This window comes from Zophobas morio, unplaced genomic scaffold (assembly GCF_036711695.1).
Source record: "Zophobas morio isolate AGI-343-1 ecotype UQ-CSIRO unplaced genomic scaffold, CSIRO_AGI_Zmor_V1 ptg000044l, whole genome shotgun sequence".
Taxonomy (NCBI): Eukaryota; Metazoa; Arthropoda; class Insecta; order Coleoptera; family Tenebrionidae; genus Zophobas; species Zophobas morio.
Genome location: NW_026972149.1, coordinates 3,242,064 through 3,263,841, shown reverse-complemented (window position 1 = coordinate 3,263,841; position 21,778 = coordinate 3,242,064). Strand labels below are relative to the sequence as shown.

The 21,778-nt window shown below is 36.7% G+C and overlaps 1 protein-coding gene across 4 annotated transcripts; it reads left to right on the top strand.

Annotated features, from left to right (window-relative positions):
- Positions 1 to 2: 2 nt before the first annotated feature.
- Positions 3 to 21,740, top strand: Utx (Utx histone demethylase). Of its 4 annotated transcripts, none has more exons than XM_064072085.1 (17): positions 3 to 246; positions 310 to 376; positions 434 to 602; positions 654 to 765; positions 12,335 to 12,510; positions 15,995 to 16,123; positions 16,639 to 16,864; positions 16,917 to 17,237; positions 17,887 to 18,208; positions 18,258 to 18,675; positions 18,728 to 18,950; positions 19,008 to 19,443; positions 19,495 to 19,631; positions 19,679 to 19,841; positions 19,887 to 20,353; positions 20,406 to 20,532; positions 20,590 to 21,740. In XM_064072085.1, exons 1-17 carry the CDS (start codon positions 161 to 163, stop codon positions 20,794 to 20,796), a joined length of 3,786 nt encoding a protein of 1,261 aa, XP_063928155.1. In that variant the 5' UTR covers positions 3 to 160; the 3' UTR covers positions 20,797 to 21,740. The 4 variants fall into 4 exon arrangements, with proteins under 4 accessions (XP_063928155.1, XP_063928156.1, XP_063928158.1 ...); XM_064072086.1 differs by having other exon boundaries at positions 4 to 246; positions 18,770 to 18,950; XM_064072088.1 differs by lacking the exons at positions 3 to 246; positions 310 to 376; positions 434 to 602; positions 654 to 765 and adding an exon at positions 5,511 to 5,782.
- Positions 21,741 to 21,778: the final 38 nt, after the last annotated feature.

The following is a 21,778-nucleotide window of genomic DNA, read 5'->3' as shown; positions in this document are numbered from 1 at the left end:
CCTTCTAGTCTAAACACATTCTGTGGTTGTTTGTCGGTATCCCTGCGACTGTAATGGAAGTTGTGTATTTTTCATTATTCAAGTAAATCGGGTTATTTACTGAATTGTCGGACTAACAGAATATCGTGTGTTCTTCGTGCAACTCGAACATCGGAATACAATGAATAAGAGTAATTCTTGCACCGAAGATTTAGATGACATTAGTATGACAGCTCAAGAGCTTCACATCCTTTCGGAATTGGATAGGTATTTTAATTTAAACAAATTGTGTTATAATGTTTAATGTTGAAATTTGAATTTGGTCAACAGCCGCCAGTATGGTTATTTGCTTTTGCACTTGCCAGAGAATGAGAAAAAACGGGAATTGGTGCTTAAGGTAGAAGACACCTGACTTATTTTCAAATCATTGTTTTACACAAAATTTCTGTTTAAGGCTGTCAAGTACTTGCAACTTATGGTTGTCCAAGCAAGGCGACAACAAAAAGTGCAAGATGAAAATGAACCTAATAATTTTCAACAAAATTCGAAGAAAATTAGCATAGATCCAAAAACTTGGGTTAAGTTGGGACATTTTCACTTGTTATTAGAAGAATACAGGAAAGGTACATTTTTTAGGGACACCATTTTCGTAAATTAAATGATTTCTTTTCTAGCCTTGTCAGCATATCAGATGTTTTATAAAATACAAGCTGAAAATCATTGGATGGATCCAACATTTTTGTATGGACTGGGATTAGTTTATTTCCATTTTAATGCTTTTCAGTGGTAAGTATTTTCCGCGTGAGGGATAAAATCTGGTTGTTTATTATATAATGCGTCCATGACAAGTTGCAAATGTCCAATAGGCAACCGACCTTGAAGTTCTTTTTTATTGGTTATGTTAATTTTGCATGGGTTTGTCTTCCTAATAAATCTCGCATTTGGAAGCCGTGTCGACGGTACCGAAAAAAAGCGCATCCAAAGTATTACAAAATCATCATTTGTTGGATTATGTTGATTCCAATAAGAATGACATCTGTCAAATTTCTGTCAAAACAAATTCAACACGCCTGCAAAAGCCGGGACAAAAAGAACAATTTCTTTAAAAACGCAAGTCTGTTACAACATTTATGATTGTCAAGAGTGTAAAATTAAATATTTGCAACTTGTTATGACTCTGCAATCCATATACACCGAAAAACAAACCTTAGCGACACCACTGGTATATATTGTATGTCTGGTGTTTCTCCGTGAGAAAAAAGTAAATTGACGCACGCTTCCTAAAAATTACGTATTTGCGGTTGCCGACGTATACACCTTGGTCCAGTTCGGCAGCGTAAAAACGAAATTCACTGATGACCTTGAAATCTGCAGTCGGTTTTACATATGGCAGATGACAATTTTTGATACTTGAGTGTTCTACAATTAAAATCGATTGGTTTTTTGTTCTTTTGTCGTCTGATTTTGATATTGTTGGAAATGTCCAGATTTTAAAAGTAGCTTTGGGTGATTGAGTGTCGAGTTTCAGTAAAATTAAAATCTAAAGACAGACTCAAGATGCGTATAATAGAAATTATATGCTAGGTCTCAATGTGAAAGTAGTATGATTATTTAAATTGTACGGATCACCTTTGTGACCTATGAATGAGGATAATTATGTGATCAACATTAATCTTAATTATGGTTAATGGCGTATATTGAATTGTGTGTCATTTTGAGGTTATCGAAGTGGTCAAAGCAATATTCTAACAAAAAAGTATCACCTCGTTATTACCACATAAAACATAAGACTTGGAAAGGTGTATAGATTTCATAGAGTGTATCCTATTCACAATACAAGATAATAAAAGTAAACGTAACTAGAGTAACTACTACAACTTTAGTGGAATTGCTGAGTCATGAGCGGTGACGGACTTCAACAAAATCATTTTTGACCTCTTCTGTTTTTTGTTTGTGTCCCGGATTTTTATTAGACATAATCTCCGAAAGTACTGGGCCGATTGTTGTCAAATTTTGTACTTTTTATTGTCCTACACATGTAGTTTACGACTCCGTATTGAATTTTTACCCGAAATGTCCAGATTTTTGGAAAAAAAATCAAAACTATGAAACAACATTTAGCAATTTAATTTCGAATGTGCAATACCGAATGCTTTGAAATCTTGGAGATGTTAAAGTTATCATAGGCACGGCAAATTTTTAATCAAAATATTCAAAATGTATTTGCTCATCCCCCCTAAAAATTGATGACGCCACCCCAGAATTTTGCTGAATAAATCATATCTAAAATGTCCAAAATATGATAAGTCTGTACTTGTGACTTATCATTCCATTCATATTTTTTGGATTTGCATATACAGGTGACCCAAAGAAATTAATGAATGTATAAATTTATTTTATTGATTTAATCAGGAACTACAAAACCATCTTGAAATCTTGGAGATGTTTTAAAGTTATCATAGGCATGGTAAATTTTTGGATCAAAATGTATTTGCTCACCCCCCCCCCCCCCCTCCAGAAAATTGATGACGCCACAAAATTATTTAATAAGCTGATAGATATAACCTTAAAATCATAGCAAATCCCTAAATTTTTCGTATTGTTTAGAATAATGTATGCATTTATTTTGAAACAACCGTAAGGAAGTGTGACGTGGTATAAGAGGTGGGGACAATTGACGTATTTATGAATGAAAGCTTTGGTTTGCCTGATTTTGACAATCGTGTGCGTCCTTCGTAAATATTCCGAAAGATGGCGCGTGACTTGACAGCTAAATAACATGACCAATGTTAATGAGAATCATTTAAATACTTATTTTGAAAAAAATCGGGGAAGGCCATCTGTTGGAAATTTATAAAAGAGGGACATTCAATGTTGTAAACCAAAGCCACACTAGGGGTGTCTGCACTATATCTTTATTACATGATGATTGTATAATAGCACCATGTTTGTGTTTAGCAGATATTAATTTCTTAAAATTTTATAAACACAAACAAGGTATCTTGATAAATTTATATTATATGCCGTCAGAGGTCGTTCGACTCTTCGATACACGTCGGGAGTTACCCTGAAAAATTCAGATATATGTTTTTTCTTGTTATAAATTGGAATTAGATTACTGTTGGGTTATGTTCTGGTATTTCTACGAATAGTCAGTTTTTAGAACAGCCTTTATAAAAACCTATTGACGCATAGATTCGATTTATTTAAGCTGAAAATCCATCACGACCTTCCCGCTATAATTGGGTACACGTGCACCAAATACCTAACGAGAAATAGAATTTTTTGTACAAATATTCAGTTTATTATATCAACCAATTGAGTTGAATTTGTACCCACAAACGATGACGTCACGTTTGTTTAACAACTGTATGTAAACTTTCCGAAACCAATCCAGGTTAGTTGTAGTAAGTAAACACTGCAACATATTTAGATTATTATCTCCCTCTCACTTAAATACACAGTGATGATTAAACGCGTGGATATTTTTAATGTTGATATCATAAATGAGTAAAAAAGAGACTAGTTCCTCTGAATGAATTTGCACATTCTGATCACTGGCTGCAAAAAAGAGCTTCCATGAGTATTGATTTTCGCCCGCGGCCTGCGGATTTCAGCCACGCCGCTGCATTAGTAGAAGATTAGCATTAAATTCGCATTATTCACCACGAATTAAAGAGAAACAGACAATGAGTCGACTTGTAGGAACAGAGTGATTTATCTTAAGCATAGCGCAATTTTCGATTTATGGATACAGACTTAATTACACACCAACTTACAGGAAAAGTCATAGTTCACCCGGACATGAAAACAGCTTTATTTTTACTTCCAATGCATTCGGGTATATACGTATGTGTGATTCACGGTTCGTAGAATACGGATATGCGGGGTTCCCGTTTGCTTCCATCCGATTGCTTTTGCATGTTCATTTCTTTCGAAAAATTAATAATAACGTAAATTTCAGAAATCCAAGGTTGCAGTTTGTCGTATTGAGTCACATATCCCCGAAATCCGCGTGGGGCGATTTCGTGTGATTCCCATGTCTGAAATCACGTAACGGATGTAGGTCATGCGTCAGAACCGCAGGAAGTTTTGCGTTAATAACTATAGATTTTTTTCACGTCTGCTACTTGTTTCAATTTCGTTTCGTTATTGAAATCCGGTGAAGGCCACACGTGTCCCTTGTGAAAAATGTTTCACATTTTTGACTGTCACCACCATGTGGCAACAGATTGATAGGAAATTACCGCGCTTTAATTCTTACTTTGTCTAACACGTGGTTTCACAATCCCTTTCAATGTTCAGCAACCCTATGTGACAGCGTATGTAGGGCCATCTAGGTTGTAATAGCTCAATATCAATAAATCGGGGTTTGACGTAGAGGGGGTGACGTCTTTGATAAAAATTGCTGTTTTATCCGGTTCAATACACATTAATGAGTGTTATTATAATTCTGTCATACCATTCGACATTCATTCAAAACGACTTAAGTGCTGTAATTTGTATAATTACTTGTCGAAAGTTATAGTAATATGGTGACAGTCTGATGAATATCAGTCGTTACCAAATAAACGTAGAAAGTCGACGAGGGACATTAGATTATTTTAGTTATGATAATCCATTCAAGGTTTTATCATGTGTTTTAGCTATTATTTATGGACACAAGAAGGGGTTGTGTAATTTATTAAAGACGTTGTAAACATTTACCAATTGACGCTAAAAAGGTTTATTGGACAATTAATAGTCGTGAGATTCTAGGTCCAAAAATCGAGTTTAACTTAAAAACGAAGATTTTTACGACGAGCCGACACTGCACACAAGCCACTTTTAAATGGCATTGATAGAAATAACTATTTATTTTAGCATAACCTAGAACTTATATTGTCATATACGTCAATGAAATGCCACGTGCTTGTAAGCGATAATTTTAAATATATGTCCCACCGTTTATAATAATAAAATGTCGTTTGCTTTTTTTAATAAAAAATTAAACTTAAGTATACAATCAGCACTTACCATTTATTTTTTTTGTTAGTGCAGTCAATAATTACATTAGATCAGTAATTAACGTTGCTAATAAATTTTAAATCTGGTCTGCGTGTCTCCTATACTTGTGGTTTATGACCCCACCTTGATTTTTTTCGCAAACTGTGTACTAGTCAGCGGCACGAGAATCATTACCTAAATAGCGTACAGGTCGGCGTCCTTGACTTGGTTGCACTTTCGAAGCGCTTAAACTGTCACCCTTACTGTTTACATTTTTTAGACCATCACAAAAAATAAAATTCTTAAAGAGCGTACTTCAGAGGCGAGGGAAGTTCTCGTGCGTAACTTGTATCTTGTGATGCAGCTTCACGAGTGGCGTTAAACGTTTCAATAAATGCGGATGTTGGAATTAGCGCATTCGAGCGGGGAAGTGCACACGTGATCCAATCCGGTGCGCTTTCCCATTAAAATACACGTAATTCTCATATCCGATTTTATCGGAACATCGTGACGGGCCGAATTGCGTGTAATGAAACCAGTTCGGAGCATACCCTGCGTATGGATTAATATCCACATTAGCCCGTTATTGAAACTACAAGTCGAATTTTGTGAATATATTACGGCATAGATTTATTTTCGTCGTTTCTATTATTGAACTGAATTGAACGAAAAGTTGAAAAGGCTAGACGCGAATTCCTACCTTCTGGCAGGTACCCTAGTAGTAAATTTGTTTACCTGCTAGGATCCCGATTTTATTGGCTCTGATTTAGGGTGTGTAGAAAAGCAGTCACGATTCTAGAAAACTACAATTAATCAAGTAAGTAATTTGTAATTTCCCATGCCGTAGGATTTGATTGCATGACAGTTTTATAATAGGTGTATTACGTACCCACCGTGTTTTTCTATAATTGTTGTCTTATAAAATTAAATCCGCGTGAGGGCCTAGCGTTCAAGTACATGTAACTATTTTGATCTTGGCATTAACAACCGGAGTCACAAACTTTTTTGACACGATGTAATTAGGTCCAGGTTCCCGTGCGGCGCGCGTCGGCATTAAATTACACACCACACTATACAATTCGTAGGTAGCATGTAGCAAGTTGATAGACCTGTAAAGACAACGGAGATACCGCTATGTTACTCGAGCTACATTAATTGCGTAACATTTGTGCATGTGCAGTCGAACAAAGGATATTGCCTGTGTGGTGGATATCGGCAGTCCCTGTCCCTCCGCTGAATCGTTGTCTTGCGCGATGTGAAAACCGAACTGTACCGAACGAGTCGTCGTATGTTTAGAGGCACCGAGTGTAAGCTACTATGGCTCCTAGGTCCTCGGATGTTAGGAAGAAACAGATATTAATGTGTAGGTCCCCTCGTAGGCATTTCCTTCGGTCCGTCCCTGAATCAACCGTGCGTTTTAGGGTAATTCCGTTCGGTTTAGTTTTAGCAGTAGGCTCGAAGGTTGGTAGGGAAGTGCAGTGTGGTACGGCGTGCGTAATTTTTTTTTAGTTTCTTTTATATCATTTTAACAGTGAATTTTAAAATTGTTGTGCGGTTAAGTGCTGATGATATTTGTGTCCTGTGATTTTTTTTTTCATTTACACGCTTTTGGAGAATTAATTTGACGGGGACCTACCTTCGAGGGGATCTTTTCAGAATGGTGAGTTAGGGCTGAAGTTGTGCTGCGGTCGGGATAGGTGTCATTTGTTTTGGATTTTGACAATCATTTATTCAAAATAGTGTAATGTCCGGATGTTTGGATAGTGAAAACATCCGCCATGTTGCTTATGACATATCTCACGTCATTCCCAGCGTTGTGCTTCCGCAATATAGTGACGTCATGTTATTTTAAATACCTGTGTTGATATCAGGAGGTTGACCGACACAGTTACTTTATACACCACACTGTGCGAAAAGCTAAAATCGATGCTGTTCTCAGACAGATGTTTTTTTTATTGGGTACTAACCCTTTATGTAGCCACCCCTTTAGGAAAAAGTATTTACAATACTATAGATAGGGGGAGATCGGGTAGGAGGAAGGGGGGGTGGTTCGATAGCGCTGTGAGATTTAAACGTAGTGGCCATCTACAGGGAATCGTTTATTAAATAGTATCAGTGGGAGAGACGGAGTCTGGGTGAATAACCCAGGCATCGAATTAGACTCGCTATGGCCGGTATCGATTTAGTTGTACCTCGGCTGTTGAGCTTATAGACTTCACGTTATGCATTCCGTTTACTTTGACAAATCACTTCTATTGTTTTAAGTTAATGCATCTGACCTCATTTTCCGCAAGTGCAACGAGCGTTTCTTTGTTTTTGTTTGCTCTTTTTTTTTCACTTGTTTGCGGCAGGTCGGGCATACGAAGGTCTTTCTATGCTTTATGTAAAGCAACTTTTTTGCGTGGTCCTGGTCGGACCAAAATGCATCGTCCGTCTGTAACCTTGATTCATCGCGTCAATGACCGAGAATTCTACCTGTCCAAACATTTCCAACCGACCGTACGATCTCGCTGTGGGTACGATCAAAGCATCTCTATTCGAGTGGTCAATTAGTCATAGCTCGTAGCTAGTCCTCGCAGTTGCATAAAATATATTGGCTCTAGTCTTTGTTGGACAGTACACCTTGGGCAGGTCCGTGCATTGTTTGTGAAGACGATCACCTGCGCAGCTGTTCAACAGCTGGCTTTCGTCCATCTGCTTCCGCACATGTTGATGTTATCTAATAACAACTTACGTATTTGAACGTTTTTCGATTTCTACCTTGCGAGACGTCGCCCAGGTCGGTGCGTAGGGCTTTCACGATTTCGGCTCTGCCGCCCGCAGGTTCCACGCTTTTCTAACGCGCCGTGCGTAGGCCGTAGTAAACAACTCGCGTGACGCGCGCCAAACGCATCCTCCCGAGTTCGTTTTCTGAAAATTACAAAAAATTTATTAACCTGTCGGAATAATTATGACATTTGAACTTTAAACAAATCAGTGTCCACTGGATTAGAACCATTTACGAAACCTCTGCATAACACAGTCAATTTTAAAAGTAAAGCAAGCCGATGTTAGCAGTTTTAACTTGCAGGGACTGTGGCTATTTTGTTATTTTTAAAAGACGATTCATATTTATGGACCGATCTGGGTGGGAGAATAACTGAATACGCGACCAACAGTTGTTGGAAGAGGTGGGCATGCAATAAAAGTATTAGTCAAAATTTATGGAACCTGAATCAGAGGCCGTCTGCTCGTGGGATGTTTACCTGGTCATTGTCAACATTGTAAAGTAAAATTACCCAGGCTATTGTTGTCAGGACATCGCCTATTCCGTTTTCCTGTTGAAAATTACCTTGTCGTCACATCACTGAAGATAAGAGATTTTTCTTAGGACTAGAAGGTCGTAAATCTATAAAATAGAGGACTGGTACAAAAGAACGAGAATCACTTTCTTGAAAATAAATCTTTGAGTTTTTGTTGCTTTATTTTCGGAAGTGGTGGTGTTGACGGTCACTTTTAACCAGAACAAAAGTGACCATCTCTGGTCAGTCACGTAGTCACTTTTGAATGACATTTCGGTCTAAAAATAAAAAACCCTCCGCTTATTTCATCAATTATACGAAAATCAAACCGCGATCACGCTGTCGAACACCTGCGAAGTATTGACATTTCTGACGTAAATAGCACCATACCAACCCACAAAAAGGCACTATGCTGAAAAGGTCGTTCGAGGTCAAAATTTTGTAACGTAACGGTAATACACAAGAGTTAAACAGATATTTTTGGAATACCATACGGATTTCTTTGTTAATACGCCAATGTGTTTTAGAAAAAGAAAGTTGCCTTAGTTCCCTTATATGACTTCGGGACGGCTGCAGGTACAGCTGTGAAATTAAAACGCGATGAGTAACAAAATGGTGTTGACCTTGAAGTGTCAAAATTGGAGGAGGATCGAGTTTTGAAAGTGCATTTTAAATATGACACCAAAGTTCAAAAAAGAAAATATTTATTCATTGATAAAATAGGTACATTAATTACACTAGTTTACAAGGTTTTATATCCAAAGACAAAAATAGTTGAACCTAAAAGATTTGGGTTTGGGAAATTCAAATCTGAAAGCAGAAAAAATTCATCGCGTCAGGTTTTTGAGATATTTATATAAACATACCCCGTATTTCTTTTCTTTTATACAACTCTTGTAATTTTTTTATTTTTAAATATATATGAACATATAGTTCTTTGAGCAAATTTGTATCATTTTAAAAGATCATTTGCGTAAATAAATAACATGAGTCAATTTTTCAAGCTAGATTGTCATCAATGTTTTATTTAAAATTTTTCAAGTATTGATTTTAGAGTAATTGGTTGCTTTTGATTTTTCTACGGGAAGTGATAATAAAAATGTGGGGTTGGCCTCAGAAAGATCTTTTTAAATGATACAAATTTGCTCCAAGAAGTATAGGTTTATCTTTAAGAATAAAGAAGTTACAGGGGTTGTATCAAATAAAAGCAAAACCCAGTATATATTATAAACATTGTGGCTCAAAATTAAAAATAATTAACACTTTCTTTTATTGGCAGTACTGTCAGTTTCTCTTACAATAGACCGACAGTAACACATTTTCGTTCCAAAAACCTTGATACCTTCTTTTTAAACATATTTGAACAGGTCTTCCAGCTTTAGGTACTATAATTTTACCACAAACGTAAGAAAACTGATTTCCACTTACTTTGCACGATCTCGAAGACATTTTTTATACGACATGGTGCATTAACATGAATCAGTTTAACACTAACAAGAAGGTAAAAGCAAAGTTCATTATTTTGGATTTATGAAAAAACCTGACGTGATAGGGATTATCCGTTTTTGGATTTGTTATCAGTAAGTAATTTAGAAGTAGAAAATATTTTTTTTATTTTTGGATACGAAAAAAAGTTTAAAATTGTAAACTAGTGTTATTAAACGACCGTGTTACGTTCGAACTGGGTTTCTCAAACACTTGGTTGAAATAAAGCAAGTAACAGCGTAACCAAAGGAAGTATTGTAATCTCTGGGTCGATTGTTGTCAAATTCTGTATTTATGTTAGGAATATCATGTAGATGGTAAAACGCTAACCAAAATTTGCCTAATGGTCCCCACTAATAATGTGATGACGTCACTTCAAAATTGCACATAGTACACGTGTAGTTTACGACTCCGTATTGAGTTTTTACCCGAAATGTCTAGATTTTTGCAAAAACAATCAAAATTATAAAACATTTTGCAATATTTTGAATGTGCAAAACCGAATGCTTTGAAATCTTGGAGATGTTTTAAAGTTACAATAGGCATGGTAAATTTTTGATGAAAATATTCAAAATGTATTTGCTCATCCCCCCTAAAAATTGATGACGCCACCCCAAAAAATCTTTGCAAAAATGTTGACGTCATTACAAAATGTGTAAAGAAAAACTCAACTCGAAAATGTTTCATTGTACGTCAGGAGCAAGGGAATTTCTGTGTAAACAACTTTCGACCAATTTTTTAAAATTTGTTTAAACTTTGGTATCATATTTAGAATGAATGTAGAATACCTATATGACATTTCAAGGTCACAGCGTGTCACTGAGAATAATCATCAAAATAAAGTAAAACTGACTGAACAGTTTTAAGGTAAAAACGACCTAGTTCAATATTTGCGTTTGTTTTTTTGGTTGACGTTAATAACGATAATTACGTGAAGTAGTAATTCAGTGGACTGAATAACGTGGTCACGAGCTTCGCTCACGCCACATAATTTGCCCCATGCGGGTTCCGTAGTAGTTATTAATGTTTTGCAAGTCGTTGGAAACGCACTCATTAGCTTGGCAAGAGTTTGATAACGATGATTATTGTAACAGATGGATTAGTAAATGACCTCGCTTTGAAAGGCCGACAATACAAATACGCCGAGTACACGATATAAAGCTGTAATAGCTCGGATTTAATTTTTATAAACAATAAACATGAATTCATAATACTATTGTATTGGTGGGTTTTTATGTCTTTTTTAAAAGCATTTACACGCGTCGTTTAAAGAGTCGAATTTCATAAGGCTTTGTTTATACGTGGCATTTGAACATGTGGTTTTTAGGTGTAAGGAAGTTCGTGCGTGGTGCGTGACTTGAGGGTCATTGAAAGTGTACGAATTTTTGTCAACGAAGTCAGGAATTACACGGTCAGATGTGCATGACGACTTCGTATGAAAGGGGTGAATACGTAATATATAAAATTATCCGTCCGACAAATATCGCAAACATCATCGCAGTGTTAGGAATGAGATGTGTCGCATGGTTAACATTATTGCGCTAATTTCTCACTACGCCTACTATTGCTCCAGTTGTGTGAATGATAGTAATAGTACTTGCGGAGTGTTGCAGATTTTGAAAGTCCAGTCGGACTTTCCTTTTTCAATGTTGCAAATGCGTATCGTTCCGTTTAATTCTTTATTTCCGTAATCTTATCATCGGAGTTATCCTGTTCGAGTTCATCGTCCTCCGTCGCCTGACCCTGAGTTGCACTTTTAAGGTGTTAATTTCGACCTTCAACTTCGCAATTGTTTGGAATGAAACAATCGGGTCGACAGCTTTATTTTCGGACGAAAGAATTTAATATACACGGTGTTTCAAAAGTGTGGCTACTAAACACTTCCACAAGTCTTATTTACCTTTTTCGATCGTTATTTGAATACGAATATGTGAAACTAAACACAGAATACGATATGCGTATATACAACCTGTAGTATAAGTGTTCTGTTCTGTTTTCACGTCATTTCTTTTTATGTTCCTTACGTCTTAACAATATACAACATCCATTCAGTTGTTAAAATTAGGACACTTAATGGAAGGGAGATATTAGATAAGGCTTTAAAAGCTGGTATATACAGATGTTTATTCAAAAAGTTCTTCGGCTGTCGTGTGTGTATATTTATGTTCACTTACTGAATAGTAAGTAAAAATACAATACAAATCAATGTTTGTCGTTCTTATTTAAGTCCGTTAGGAGAGTACAATCTCGTAAAAATAGCGCTACAGTTGTGGATTCTTTTCAAGGTCACGTGTCTTATCTAAGTAGACGTATTTTAGGAGAGGCTTACATAACATCCATCTACGTCACATTTCTGACTTATCAATGCCGCAATATCAGACAATATTTAGCTACGCGTTTACATACAAAGGATTATATTAAAAATCTCAATTAATCTTCTCGTACTCGTACAGTATTAAGAAAATAATAATTGTAGTAGATAAAACACAGACTTACGACAACGCAAACATCTAGTATTTATAGATCATCATTAACCTTTTTTCTTCGTATATCTGTATAATTAAGTCAAAGATCATATTGTATAACGTGGTGTTTTTTTACAGGGCCGTGAAAGCTTTTCAACAATTACTGTACGTTTCTCCAAGTTTCCAGAGAGCTAACGAAGTCCACTTACGTCTTGGGTTGATGTTCAAAGCAACTCAAGAGTACGAGTCTGCCTTAAAACATTTACAACTAGCTCTAGTCGACAACAGTCCCTGTACTACTCCGAAAAGCATCAGTAAGTTTTTAATCGTTGCTTACGTAAACCACCGCCATTTTTCTTAGTTTAGTTGCACTTTAAGCCTGAAAAAAATCAAGCACGACCTAATTACCTCTGAACTTCTCTTATCGCCAGATGTCAAGCCTTAAAATAACTATCGTACTATCCTGGATAGTTTTGTTTTGTTGTATAATAAATAAAACGAGCAAACGATAAGTAGGTCTGTCTCGGATGACAATTACCTAAAGATAGACGCGGGCGACTGTCGTGGCGATTCCTCTTTATTAAGTATTAAAGACTTTAAAGTATCGACGAGTTTAATCAATACGATAAAAAATGTATTCATTACGTGTAAAAACTGGATTTAAATTGAACTATGGAAGTAACTTTACAACTAACGCGTTTTCTGTTTGAAATACCATTTTGTAAGAATCGTAGCTCAGATAAAGTGACCTACATAACTAAACGACGAACCTTACTTTGCGTATTGTGTGTATAAATAGCCAATTACATTTACTTATACATACAGCACGTAAAAATAGCCAGCTACATTTTTTAAAGCGCGCATGCGCCACCGTGAGACATTCAAATATATTTTTTTTATGTGGAGCGAAATCGAAACGTAATTGCCCTGTCTAGACAATCGGTTTGATCGTTATAAGCGTTTTCCAATCATAATCATAAACCCGCAAAGAAAGTAATGAAACTTTCGTAACATTGTAATAGTGTACGAGAATACCGTTTTAAAAAGCGCATCTGATGACGTGATGTAAATTTTACGAAGACTCGTTATCACGAGTTGTATCGATCACATGGGTCGTCAACCGCCAACGAGACAGGTCCGTTCATCATCGCATTACACACCTCGATTAATTATATGACGTATATCTAGTGGCTTGTGATTTGACAAGGCCAAATCTCGTGTTTGTGTAGTAGGGTCGATTATCGTTTGAACCGTTTGACATTTTTGACCTTGGAAAACGGAATGCCCTGTACTTTGTGTACATTTTAAATTCGAAAATAAATTATGAATGAGTTGGGCCCTGAGTATCGATCTCGGCATCTCTGTGCGAACGTGCCGGCAGGCTCGTAGGCACTTCGAGTCGAAGCGGGGCGAATTCGGCCGAATGTTTAAATTTAAAGCACGTATTACAAGCTTTTTTTGCTAAAAAGCAATAGTAGAAATTGTATAAATGCAAATAAAAGCGTGTGGGCAATAACGTCATTCCGGTTACTTTTTTTTGTTGTAATAGTCTCAGTACGAGCGTAGTATAATGTACGGTATAATATGCAAATTGCACCTTGTGCCTTGTACTGAATATAATTTTCAAGACGCACCCTTCAAACTATGTTTATCGGCATAATTTACCTCATTAAGTTTTTATTTGTCGGCTGATTTGCATCACACTATGTGTTGTGACCGTGAAGGCTAAATTTAATGCTTCTGCGGAATATTTTATTTGACTTTCGTAAAAGTATGCAACGAGTAACTGTGTCAAGGCCAAATCAAAGACTACACGTTTGTTGTTGGTATAGGTCAGTTCAGTAATCGCTGAACATGATTCTTTGTAACACAATTATTTTTCTCGTGTTGTTTCTTTTTTAAGTTTCGGTTTCTTCTTTTATTCTACGTTCGTTCTAGGAAAGCGTGGTCGCATATATCCATTCAAGAAACACTACGTTCCAATTTCTATTTTTAAGTATGTAAATTGTAATTCGCGCGACCAAGAAACAGTTACGTCAGTCTGTATCGACTGCATTTCTCAGAAACGATTAAAATTGTCGATCGATGAAACATCGTTCTTAGTTGTTTAAGCCACTAGTGCTGCTAATTAACGTCGGGTACATTCTAATTTAATTTAATCTGGGTTTACACGGGTCACGTCGTAACTAGTTCAAAAGAGATAACACGTCACGTGGGGGCAGTTTATTATGATGTATAGTGTATACTATGATTGTGCTGTACTATACATTAATCGATACAGTTCAAAAATTATTTAGTTTATCTGTCAATCACTTGTGCACGTGTTCAAATATAACTTATACGAAAATTATTAAACGTTTTATATTAATGTAGCTCTTTGTGTTCGGAACGAGAATTTCAATTTCACGTCAACTCCTGAATCTGGTTCGATTATTCATCGGCTAGTCACAAAATGAGAATGTAACACATACATGAACTCGTATTGGAAATTTAAATCGTTAAGTCAAATTAGAAAATTATTGTAGCGATTAACAACTAACTGTTGGTTTAGTGCACTTCCATCATTCGTCAAAAATGTGGATGACCTTGAACCAGGGATCAGTGATATAAATACATTTTTGTAAAACTCGACACTAAATTACACGTTATTTTATTCACGAAAAACTATTTGATAGTTGGCTTTGACGTTTAATAATTAAGATGACGTGAAAATGTACTACCAACTTCATGGCTAAACATTTTTGTACTTTTGAACGTAAATATTTCGCCTGTGCGTTTTAACAACTATTTTCCTGTAGTATTTCATTATTATTATGATTACATATGTCACCTGATTTTCGTGTTGTTTGTTTTAATTAGTTTTAGCGTAACATGCAAATAATTATTTTTATTCAGTCACGTTTCTCACAGCTTTTTGGTAAAATACATAATTTCTTTACACTTGGGTCATTTTCTTAATCGTGTCCTGTAAATAGTTAAAAATGGACCCTTTGTGTGGTGCTTTTGATAGTATTGATTAGAAAGGACGTTCGTGGTAATCCGGTAAAACCGAATTGGACATAAATCGGCGCAGTTAATCTTAGTTTAAACCTAAAACCCAGCATGATCCTTTGTAAATTACGTTATATTACAATTTCAAAATTTTATAAAACGCCAGCATCGATCGATTTAGAGATTACGGAACATGTGTTATAATTTATTTATTCATGTCATGCCGCAATGTGATGACGTAGTTTAAAAATATAAACATATGAAAATCGATATATTTATCAATCTTTATTCAAAAATAATATTTTGGACTTTGACTACGTGCATCGAAGACTAGTATTTGCGTGACTTATTTCTTTGACTTTGAACATACTGAAGCTCATTTTACATCAAACCGCCTCTGCACTATCATTTTGTAATAAAATCAACATGTGATGCTCATGTAGGTGTTTCCATTACCTTTTTTTTTCCGACATTGAAATTTCATTTATAGCAAATGACATTGAATCACGATCATTATTCGTTGCTTTGTATTGGACTAAATGTGGCATGGACTCTCCTTTAAAGGTTATGTAATTGGCCATGACTTCTTGAAATTTTTAACACGAATCGCACTCAGAGATTTTTAAGTGATTATTTTACATCGAAAAGTAGTAATTAAAGAAATTGTAGGGGATTTGCAGAAGAAAATGTTTCAAGACTTTCCGCAAAATTCAGGGAAACTAGTACGATGGATGTGGTAAACGACATCTAAATTTTCGTCTAGATTTACCATATTCCTCAAATAAAGTCGATTTTTCTTTGTTTCAGTAAAATTCCATATAGCCCACTTGTTTGAAGTACAAGGGAAGGTTAAAGGAGCCAAAGACCGCTATGAACTACTTCTACGTGATAAAAGTATTACGCAGTCTCTTCGTGCTGATATATTCCGACAATTAGGTAAATATCTAGCAATTAAGAATTTCATTTACCTAATTGATTACATTGATAAGTACGGGCTTTCACAATTTACCAATTAATGCACATAACTGCAATACGAAAGCGAATTTATTCTACAGTCGCTGCCAACGCAACCCAGGACATGCATTTGTTTTAGTAAATTCAAGATGTAAGCGTGCCCGAACGCGTACGAAATTTTGTACTCAAGGTTATTGGTTGACCCTGAGTGGGCGGAGCTATTGCGACTCCTCCCACTCAACGTGATGCGTGATTTGCGATGCGCGGTTATCGACAAGCGTGATCACGGTTTGCGCACCACAAATGCAAACACGTGACGACTAATGAATATTCGAATTTCGTTGGAGAAATCGAGATTGGGGAGGTTTATTGTGTGCATGTATTCTAAAGCTTGCTTATTGCGACGAAACGGAATATAGTTGAGCGTGAAATGTAAAAACGATAGTTTTAGATTACGTGCACACAAGAGACTACTAGAAGGAGTGTTGTCGTTCTAGGTTGGTTATATCACTGCCATGATTCGCTCGGAGATAAAAATCAAAGGATTCCTTTAGCAATCCACTGCCTCCAAAGAGCACATGACGCCGATCAGTTTTCGGGTCAGACTCTTTATCTTCTTGGTAGATGTTATGCTAGTATAGGAAAAGTCCACGATGCTTTTATTGCCTACAGAAATTCGGTTGAAAAGTCTGAAGGCAATGCTGACACTTGGTGCTCCATAGGGTAAGCAGAAACACTCGTTTCGTGGTGCATTAGTGAGCGTGTACATTTTTAGAGTACTATATCAACAGCAGAGTCAACCTATGGATGCTCTGCAAGCCTACATCTGCGCAGTCCAACTCGATAAATGTCATTCAGCAGCTTGGGCCAATTTGGGAATATTGTATGAAAGTTGTGGACAGGCTCGAGATGCTTATGCTTGCTATCTGAATTCCAGTAGAGGACTATCTAATAGAAGTTCAGAAGATTCATTTCTTTCGTCGAAGCTACCACGTTTAAATCTATCTTCTGTGGGAATGAACCCACATCTTTTACAAAGAATTAACTTTCTTCAATCTAATTTAGCAAACGCTCCAATGCCAAGCGCCACAAGCCAGTAAGTCGTTGTTTTACCGTGCCATGTGTATTTATTTGTTTATTGTTAGTATTTCTCGAAAAAATAAAAAGTGATAAGTGCTTATGTTGTTTTTTTGACTAATACTACTAATACGTGTCTACTCTTATTTGGGTTTTAATAAATAATAATTGGCCAAAATTGACTCATTTTCATCTGATTAAAACTAACGTAGTTTCGTTGTAAAATTAACGATTTCCCAGTGTATCGTGTGTTGCAGACAGGTTCCACTTTTTACTGGAAATGAAGTTTACTAACGAATTGTAGACTATATCGTCCATGTTGTTTCAAAAGACTGCGTTATGTATTAAAGATCATAATATTAAATACAACATAAGCATTTATTGTTTTTTTTTGACATCGCTCTTTTAAAAAAAGTTTGACGATTTTTATGCACTGGGTTCAGACCCGTTTTTGCATGTAACCTAAAAAATGGTAGGCAAAAACGGTTGATTGGCCCATTTTGACGTTCGCAGTCGAACTGCGTGAATAAAATCTACCTCTGTTTACTAAACGATGTGATGTGTATTTGTGTTTTATCTAAGTATATAAAATCATTATTTTAACAAGTTTACTAACGAGGTGTTCTGTGTACAATATAGGTGTCTATACAAAGCAAACAAAATTTTAGGCGCAGACAACTGCTCTCAATAGAAGAAGCGTGGAATCTTCCAATATCGGCAGAAATGTCGTCAAGACAACAGCAGCAAACTGGTTCCCAACAAACTAAAAGTAATACGCAGTCATATCAGAAAAATTTTAATCAAGGGTCCACCCCGCAAGGACCTCCACCACCGTATCCTTCGCCGAGTGGAGCCCCCGTGAAACAGTTTAAACCAGAACCCGAACAAAAACCGACGCCTCCGCAGCATTCGTTTACACTTTCTCCCCAACAGTTGCAACTGTTGAATTATTTTCAACAGAATGTGAACAATTTGACTCCTGCTCAAGAAGTGAGTAAGTCGAGCGAATACCACGGACATTGCTTATGTTTGTTTTTAGAATATGAGATTACAACTGCAACACCAACACCGGTTAATGCAACAGCAACAACAGTTACGACAGAGGCAGACTGTTGCGGCGCACGCGCGTCCGGGGTCTACACCTCCGACGTACAATGGAAATAGTCATTTTCAAGGACAGTCACCACAAGACGTAACACCGCCTCTGAACATAACTAAGAACATGTCGTCGCCGAACGGCGATAAGTTACTACAACCGTCGCCTAATTTAATACCGAGCTGTACCCGAGATATTACGATGCCTTTGTCTGGACAGCCCTCGACGGATATGGACGTGAGTGAAGAAGAACTGAAGGATTTTTTGTCACAGAAGGATTTGACTACGACGTTGGCGGAAAACTTGCTGAAGCATTTCGGGTCGGACGCCATCGATATCAAAGAAGAACAGGATCAGAGCGGTACGTTGATTGTTCTTTTTCGTTAAAATCGACGGTTATCTTGACGTTTTAGAATCTACTCTTTCCTCGGGACCTTTTTCACCATCAAATATAGATTCGGGAGTTTCAAAACAAGACGTCGACTCGAAAAAGCGAATTAAGTCGCCTAAACAAGACAGCATACTCACCATCAAATCAGAGCCGCCGTGGGAAGTGGACTCAATGCATTCGGATAAACGCCCCGAAGTCGAATATTCCATAGAAATGGAAGCCAAAACGATCCTAAGACTTTGCAAGTAAGTCTCATTTTGTTGTCGATTTTTTGGAATTTGTTTTCGTTTATCCGTTTTTAGGGGTGAGGGTATTAAGGGTGAAATTAGTAATTCTTTAATATCAGATCGAGCACCTCCGCCGTCGCCTCCTGACCCCCCTACGATAAAATTAAATCCTCAACAGTTACTGCCACCTACGCCTTCAGTCTACTTAGATAATAAAAAACACGCATTTAGTCCACAATTACAAGAATTTTGTCTCAAACACCCCATCGCTGTAATACGCGGGTTAGCTTCTGCCTTAAAATTGGATTTAGGATTATTTTCGACAAAAACTCTGGTGGAAGCTAACCCAGATCATAGCGTGGAAGTTCGAACGCAAATTCAGCAACCTTCCGACGAAAACTGGGACCCACAATCAGGGAAAAAAGTGTGGGCTTGCATATCGCATAGGTCGCATACAACCATAGCAAGATACGCTCAGTACCAAGCTTCTAGTTTCAAAGAAAGTTTAAAAGTATGTTAAAACGGGTGTGCGCATTCTGTTTTAATCGCTTTTTCTGTATAGGAAGAACGGGATAAGGCCGCTAGCGGTTTATCAGATTCGGACTCCAAAGATTCGGCGAACTTCCCGAAGAGAAGACGACTTTGCAATATTCCGCCCTCGCTCAACACGAAAGGTTGCAACCAACCCAAGATGCTTAAGTAAGTCACCTTTCAACCAATCACGCGTATCTCACACTTCGTTGCAGGTTCGGTACAAACGTAGATCTATCCGACGAGAAAAAATGGAAAGCGCAGTTGCAAGAACTCATGAAACTACCGGCTTTTGCGCGAGTCGTGTCAGCCGGAAATATGCTTTCGCACGTAGGCCACGTGATACTCGGGATGAATACGGTCCAGCTATACATGAAGGTACGGCGAAATTCCTAGAAAACCCTTGACTAATTTCAATTGTAGGTTCCGGGCAGCAGGACGCCTGGTCACCAAGAAAACAACAACTTTTGTTCGATTAACATTAACATAGGCCCCGGCGATTGTGAGTGGTTTGCGGTTCCTGATGCTTACTGGGGCGCAATTTGCGCCCTTTGCGAAAAGAACCAAATAAATTACCTGCACGGATCGTGGTGGCCCGTTTTAGACGATCTCTTCGCTGCTAATATTCCCGTGTATCGATTTAATCAGAGGCCGGGAGACTTGGTTTGGGTCAACGCTGGATGTGTTCATTGGGTACAAGCCGTCGGTTGGTGTAATAACATCGCGTGGAATGTTGGCCCTCTGACGGCACGTCAATACCAACTCGCAATAGAACGTTACGAATGGAATAAATTACAAAGTTTTAAATCAATTGTGCCTATGTTGCATTTGTCGTGGAACTTGTCGCGGAATATCAAAGTCTCAGATCCGAAGTTGTTTCATTTAATTAAGTACGTATCCAAACACGCTTCGCTTCGTTTTACAAATTTCGTCTTGTTGTAGAAACTGCTTGATGAGAACGCTAAGACAATGCTCTATGATACTCGAGTTCGTGAAACACAAAGGTGTTGAAGTAAAATTCCACGGAAGGGGTAAAAATGAAGCTTCGCACTATTGTGGACAATGTGAGGTGAGTGCGCTACGAAAATGGTGTCATCGGTGGGATACAATTTCGTGTTTGTTGCAGATTGAAGTGTTCAATATATTATTTATTAGAGAACAAGAAAAGCGGCATGTCGTTCATTGCATGGAATGTGCACGCAAACAGTCGCCGAATTTAGAAGGCTTCGTATGTTTAGAAGAGTACAAAATGGAGGAGTTGATGGAAGTTTATGATAACTTCAGTTTATATCCTACCATTAGCGCTACTGCAGAACAATATCGACTAATGTAGCAAATTTAATTTGAAAGTGCTATTCTCAGCTACCACTGCCACTTGTAACGAATGTACAACTTAATATTTGATAGTTGTGTATTAAATGTATGTAAAATTGAGTGATAATGTAAAATGTAGATAAGTGTGTACATAAGATTTTCATTTTTGTAGATTGGCTACTTGTTACATTTTAATACCGTGATCTCATAACAGTTATTTATAAGTGTACATAGAATGCAAAAATAAATATATTTGTACAATATATTTATTTTACAAGTCAAAGAAATAAGATATTTCTTTTTATTATATTATTTTATTTTCGAAGCTGTTGGGACGTCAAAGGGAAGAGCAATTTTCGTCGGAAAATTGTCCTTCCCTTCGAGAGTCGTAACAACTGACAGGCGACTGCGCCAATTGATATATCGCAATGAGTTTTATTTTTAAAGACGAATGAAACCATATTTCACTGCCAAAAATTATTGATATATGAACGACTGTTTTTTACGTAATATGTTAAGTATGTATTTGTACGTTTAAGGGAATTTGTTTTTTAGACGATAAATTTGTTTATTGTGTGTATTCAGTCACTGCCACTTTGTGATACAATTCTATCCGAATACCACTTTATATGTTCATAAATACAACCTGGGTTTTAACAGTGCCTTCTTGGATAAATTATCTAAAAAAACTACTTTGTGAAATGAAATAAAAAAATATTTTCACTCCTCATTCATGACCAATTACAAATACCGATACATGATGTAAATAAATTAGAAATTAAATTCAGGAAACTAGCTCAATTTTCTATGTAAGTAACCACCGTTTCCTCTGTTCATATACCTTTGTATTTTGTATCAAGAAAAGTCTGATTTAACTTATGTATTATATAATTTTATTTGTAGTTTAGTCACTACATAACTTGTATTTATGATTACTTAAATATTACAAAGTTATATTTGGAACTTGCATTTTATTCAACCTTCATCTAGTGCACAAAATT

What these genes read in the sequence shown, in the direction of transcription:
- Utx (XM_064072085.1), top strand. Translation starts at nt 161, where the DNA reads ATGAATAAGAGTAATTCTTGCACCGAAGATTTAGATGACATTAGTATG. An exon ending in TGATATATTCCGACAATTAG is followed by an intron (nt 16,124 to 16,638) that starts GTAAATATCTAG and finishes TTGTCGTTCTAG; the next exon opens with GTTGGTTATATCACTGCCAT. An exon ending in ACGATCCTAAGACTTTGCAA is followed by an intron (nt 18,951 to 19,007) that starts GTAAGTCTCATT and finishes ATCCGTTTTTAG; the next exon opens with GGGTGAGGGTATTAAGGGTG.